General features: G+C 38.8%; 1 protein-coding gene across 1 annotated transcript; it reads left to right on the top strand.

Moving 5' to 3' along the window:
* The first annotated feature begins 2,663 nt into the window (after positions 1-2,663).
* LOC122666749 (pentatricopeptide repeat-containing protein At4g38010) lies at positions 2,664-4,638 on the top strand. The gene has a single exon (XM_043862813.1). The coding sequence runs from the start codon at positions 2,794-2,796 to the stop codon at positions 4,618-4,620; it is 1,827 nt and encodes a 608-aa protein (XP_043718748.1). The 5' UTR covers positions 2,664-2,793; the 3' UTR covers positions 4,621-4,638.
* Positions 4,639-5,983: the final 1,345 nt, after the last annotated feature.

Below are 5,983 nucleotides of genomic sequence, written 5' to 3'. Positions count from 1 at the left end.
GAAATAGAGCTTCCTGGCAGATCCATTGAAATGGATTCATCATCTCACCCTACCACCTGTTCTTCCTCCCCAACGGCAAGCCGAACCCCATCCCACCCCCACCCGCTGCAACCCCATTCACTAAGAAGAAAAAAGTGTGGCTTGAATATTTAAAAAAAAAAAAAAGTTAGAAAACCAGAAAGAAGAAGAAGAAGGATAATATCATCTTTTCATATGCTGTTTTAACAGCGGTAACCACTTAAGGTACGGTTGATAGAATCTTTCAAAAGTACAGGAGGACATTATCATTATTCAAAACTTAGGTACCGAGTTGATATTATGGATACCTAGGGGGGGAGGGGATGATATTTTCCCTTTTTTTTACTTAGCGTACGTGGTAGGTTTCAGTTTCACTGTTGTTTTTTTATAAGTTTCCCCCTAACTTTATTTATATTCCATTTTAAATTGGTGATTGATCTAATTAATTATTTTATGTTAGAGAACGAATCCCTTCCATTATTTTATTTATTTATGCCAAAGATGATGACCAAAGGCTATCCTATATACATAGGTCAGATACTGGGTTTGGAGTTTGGACTTTAGATGGAGTAACAGTGGTGAGTGGACGCTCACCAGCGTCGTTATTAGCGTTTCGTTTTTTAAAAGGTCGATAGAAAACCACAACTCTTTAGTTGGTCTTCTCCAACCATAAAGATCCACAACAGCAGCCAACAATGACCTGACCCCATATAGTTCCATAAATATTTTACTTCATGAGAAAAATATAACACAATTTTAGCCCTTAAGTTCGTTCCCATAATGGTTGGAAGCAAGCAAATAAGCAATGTTTAAAAACCTGGTCTAGGGATCTGGTTCGGTCCGATCAATTCCAAATCCAATCCCAATCAGATCAATCGATTAGGATCGGTGAAGATCCAGTCAAGTCAAGCCCAAAGTAGTCCTAAACTTAGATTTTGGAATGGGATTTGATCCTGATTTTTCAAAAACACTACTTGAAGCAAGGTAATATATTTGACTCTGATTTGGTATGATTTTTATTTCAATCTCAAAAATTGTTTGATTTGGTGAGACACAGAATAGAAATACACGTAACGTTATTAAACGGTGCTTTGATTTTTGCACCTTATTTCAATGAAATATAAATTCTGAAATAACTAAAGAGTTGCTTCAATTTTAAAATTGAAATTGATTTCACTTTTGCTCTTTAATGACCACATGTTATTTGATCGATAAAGTAATATTTTCAAATTAAAAATAAGACATTACTACATTTCTTTTTCTTCTCTTGAAGGTCTTCCACCACCAACCTAACCTATTCAAAAGAAAATAAACAGTCTATTCTCAAAAATTGAATTACAAAATAGATTTATTATTCTTGAAATATTTCAGAGTTATTCCAAAGCCTTTCGTTGCCTCATATATCTTGGAGTCTTACATCTAATGGTTTGAACTTTTGAGGTGAATGTTTATATGGTATCAAAGTAGGTCTTGATCTCGATCAATCTCCCTTCCGAGCATCGTTTCTCTTTTTTATGATGGTTTTGACCCACCTACATTTCTTTCATATATTTGGTAGTACCTTCAGTTAATAAAACCATATTTTTATACGAAAATCTAACAACAAAAACTGGATCGGTTCGGGCCTGATATTGCATGGTTTGATAATCATAGTCTCATGTCTTTTCTTTTTCTTTTTTTCTTATTAATGGAATTATGCTCTCTCCTTCTGTATTGCCCTCCATTGAGGGTGAAAGTCCCTATGACCGAGCAGTTTTTTTTTTTTTTTTAAATAGTATTTATCTAACATGTGATTAGATTTTGACGTCACAATCATCGTGACATTAGAAATCTTATTTTTTGCAAAATGAAAACCCCCACCGGTTCTGATGACCGAAAACCGTATATCGAAATTAAACCGAACCATTTATATTGAAACCATAAAACCATTTAATGGTTTTAAAATTAAGATTATTTAATTAAATAATTTAAATCAAGACAAATATTAGTAATATGTAATGACAATAATTATTAGTGGTAACACTAACAACAAATAATTAGTAAATATGTAATGGTACAAACAAACAATTATTTAAAAAAATATATATAAGATTTCAATAAAAACTAAAAGAAGTAGTCATTTGATTAAAAGAAATATAAAGTTTTTTATTAAAAAAACCTTACAAAACTACTTAAGCCGAAACATTTTATAAATGATTTTGGTTTGAACATGTGAAACCGTTTATCAACATCCTTTACTTTTACCTGCTCTAACTTCTGTGTGCGCTCTACACACAATAAGGTGTGCAAAGACTGCCTTACCCCTGCTTAAGCGGGGGTAAGGCGGTCTTTGCATGTCTCGTTGTGTATAGAGGATCCGGAGTTTGGACTCTTATTAAACAGCTGGTTTCCATTTTTGTTCTAATTTTTTATTATATAGATAGAGACAGGAGGGGTATCCAACTTTAGGTCGACTAAATCCCCCCTGGACTCGTACATGACCCCGCGCCACGTCCGAATCGGGAGCTTCCGGGCCCTAGTGAGCCTCAGGCGGGAGCTTTTGTTTCGATTTTACTAAAACAAAAAATCTTGAACCAATCGAAACCGTCTAACACCGTTGTTGGATCATGTCTCCACCTCACTGGTCCCGTTGCCGTTTCTGTATACAAGATGATCGGTTAGCAGCTAAAAGAGGACAATGGTACTACTACTAGATATGTGCCGGTCCAGATTCTGAAGTGAGCTGCTGAGTTACTAGGGAAGGGATATGGAGGACCGCATCCAGTTGCTTTTAACATGCGTAGGACTCAAGGCTTTCTCAACGTGGCGCCATTTTTAAGCCTCATTCGCAGATGCAAAAGCCTTAGATCCTTCAAGCAAATCCATGCACAACTAGTAACTTCAGGACTCAATGAACACAGTAACGGCATGGTAGTGAACCAGAGCATTGAATTTCTTGCCAGTTCTGTTCATAATCTTGAGTACGCCTGCGACTTCCTGAATCAAATTCGGTATAATCTAAGTTCTTTTCCTTTTAATATTTTGATTGCTGGCTTTGCTGGGAGCGACACGCCATGGGCTGCAATTTTAGCTTATAAGCGGATAGTGCAAAATGGGTTCTTGGCTGACAAGTACACTTTCCCAGTGCTTCTCAAGTCCTGTGCCAAGGTTATGGGGATTGGAGAGGGGAAACAGGTCCATGGTGTGGTTGAGAAGATGGGTTTCTCAAGTGATCTCTTTGTGCAGAACTCGTTCCTCCATCTGTATGGTGTATGCTGCGACTGCAACGAAGCAACCAAACTGTTTGATGAAATGCCTGTAAGAGATGTCGTTTCTTGGAATGCTCTGATTTCTGGATATGTGAAGGCGGGGCTCTTTGGCGAGGCCATGAATTTATTCATGAAGATGGATGTGGAGCCGAATGTGGCGACCGTGGTTAATGTTCTTGTCGCTTGTGGGCGATTGGGGAATCTCGGTACAGGTAGAGTGATTCAAGGATTGATTTTCAAGGGAGGATTTGAGATGGGTCTGGAGATTGGCAATGCTCTTGTGGGTATGTATGTCAAAAGTGAATGCATGAATGAGGCTAAACGGCTTTTTGACGAGCTTCCCGACAAGGATATCATTTCATGGACTTGTATAATAAGTGGCTTAGTGCAATGCAAACGCCCCAAAGAGGCGCTAGAGTTGTTTCGTGCCATGCAAGGCTCTGGTGTGGAGCCTGATAAGGTGACACTAGCTAGCATCCTCTCTGCCTGTGCAAGCCTAGGAGCGTTTGTGTGTGGAAGGTGGGTTCATGAGTATATAGAACGCTGTGGCGTTGAATGGGATATTCATATTGGAACGGCCTTGGTTGACATGTATTCAAAGTGTGGGTCTGTGGAGATGGCATTGGACATCTTCCATGCCATGCGCCAGAGAAATGTTCTTACGTGGAATGCATTGCTTGGAGGCCTGGCGATGCATGGTCTTGGCAAGGAGGCCCTCCAATATTACGATCAAATGATTAGAATTGGGCTGAGACCTAATGAGGTGACATTTCTAGCCATTCTGAGTGCCTGCTGCCACTCTGGCCTTATCGAGCAAGGCCGCAGGCACTTCTATCTGATGATTGATCAAGACCATAATCTCACTCCGAGGATAGAACATTATGGATGCATGGTTGATTTGCTTGGTCGTGCTGGGCTTTTGGACGAAGCACTAGAGCTTGTCATGACCATGCCTATGCAACCTGATGAGCTAATATGGGGTGCTCTACTTAGTGCTTGCAAAGCCCATGGAGATGTTGAGCTTTCCCGACATATATTGGACAAGCTGCTTGAGCTCGACTCTCATGACAGTGGGGTCTATGTTCTTCTCTCCAACATATTTGCAACCAATGGTAGGTGGGAAGATGTAAGCAGAGTAAGGAGGTTGATGAAGAAGAGGAGTATAAGGAAAGTCCCAGGGTCTAGTGTCATAGAGGTCAATGGAAGTAGCCATGAATTTTTTGTTGGGGACATCGACCATTCTCATTTGAAGGAAATTCATCTGGTGCTAACTATGCTAGCAAAACAAGCACACCTTGAAGGGCAAGTTGTACATCATAATTATCAGGGATTTCATTTTTTACATGAAATATAAATAATATTCTCTCTTAAACTCTGGTATCCTCATTTCTGTTTCTCATGAATGATGATCGCAAGTATGTTTGAGAAACCCTCTAGTGCATGATCAGGCTAACTTGGATGGACACTTAGGTTGCTTGGATGGATAGTTCAAATTCCATAAAGGCAGGTGACTTCATCACTCCACAATCCTAAACATCAACAGAATGAAAAATTAAACCAGTGGTTAACTGATTTTCCCTGAAAAATAAAATAAAATAAACAGTAATCAACTTAAAACATGAAAATAGAAGCATTATCAAATATTAAATTGTTTCATTTTACACATCATTCATCAAACATAAATACAACAAGTGAGTCAAACAGATATTTATATGTATTTCTTCAATTATTCTAGTTCCCTCTGGCCTCATAACCACAGATGCAAGAAAGCAATCTTCAAAATCTATTTTGAGGAATACTAATAGCAGCTGTAGCGGAAGCAGAAGAAGAATAACGGGATAGACCAAGCGGACGGAGAGGAAAAGAAGGGCCAATGCCAATTGAAAACCTACACAGTATCTATTCCAATTCGATTTTGGGGATTTGGTAATATCAGCCTCCACATCCTCTTCACTCTGTAGTTGAGAACAAGCATTAGATACCCTTCCTTTAGTCCAGTAACTATCTCGAGCCAGTTGAGTGGTGTGGGACTGTCTTAATTTGATAATACACATGGAACTTTTGGTGACTAATTACATTATTAGGATATGGGACTTTGAGTGCATAAGCTAGCTAGATGGGGCTTCGCACAAGTAACCAACGAAGTTGATGAGACCTCAAGGAGAATCCTGGGAGCACGGTACAGGATGGATCTAGCAATGCCCTGCAATTTCTGATAATCCCATCTATGGAGAAGGAATTGACAACTTTAGTTGTGGGTGCCCAATGAGCAACCCTGATAGCTATGGGTCAATGATGTCCTGCTTATTCCATAAAAAATAAAATAAAAATGATGTCCTGCTTAGATTGGGAAATGTCCTTATAGCTTCTCACACTTCTTTGCTTCCATACTGTTCTTGGCAGAGCTCCAAAGGGTCCATGAAATTTCCCTCCTTGGCAATGCCAGTGAAGGCCATCATGATCTTTAGAAAGTACAACGTAAAAGAAGAGAGCTGGATAGTGTCCACAAAATCACAGTGAATAACGGTTGATTTACCATCGGAAGAGATATCTTTTTCTTTTCTTCATATTCCTAGCATTGTTTTCCAATAGAATCTGGGATTTTTTGGTAGTTATTTGTGACTTATGCTGCTATGTTGATGGAAAATGTTTCAGTTCGCCTCTATTGGTTTGGTAAGGTTTTGAAAATGCAACCATAGTACAATGATTAATAATTT

Source organism: Telopea speciosissima, chromosome 7 (assembly GCF_018873765.1).
Source record: "Telopea speciosissima isolate NSW1024214 ecotype Mountain lineage chromosome 7, Tspe_v1, whole genome shotgun sequence".
Lineage (NCBI taxonomy): Eukaryota > Viridiplantae > Streptophyta > Magnoliopsida > Proteales > Proteaceae > Telopea > Telopea speciosissima.
The sequence above is the reverse complement of the archived record's forward strand: the minus strand, read 5'-3'. Positions and strand labels throughout refer to the sequence as shown.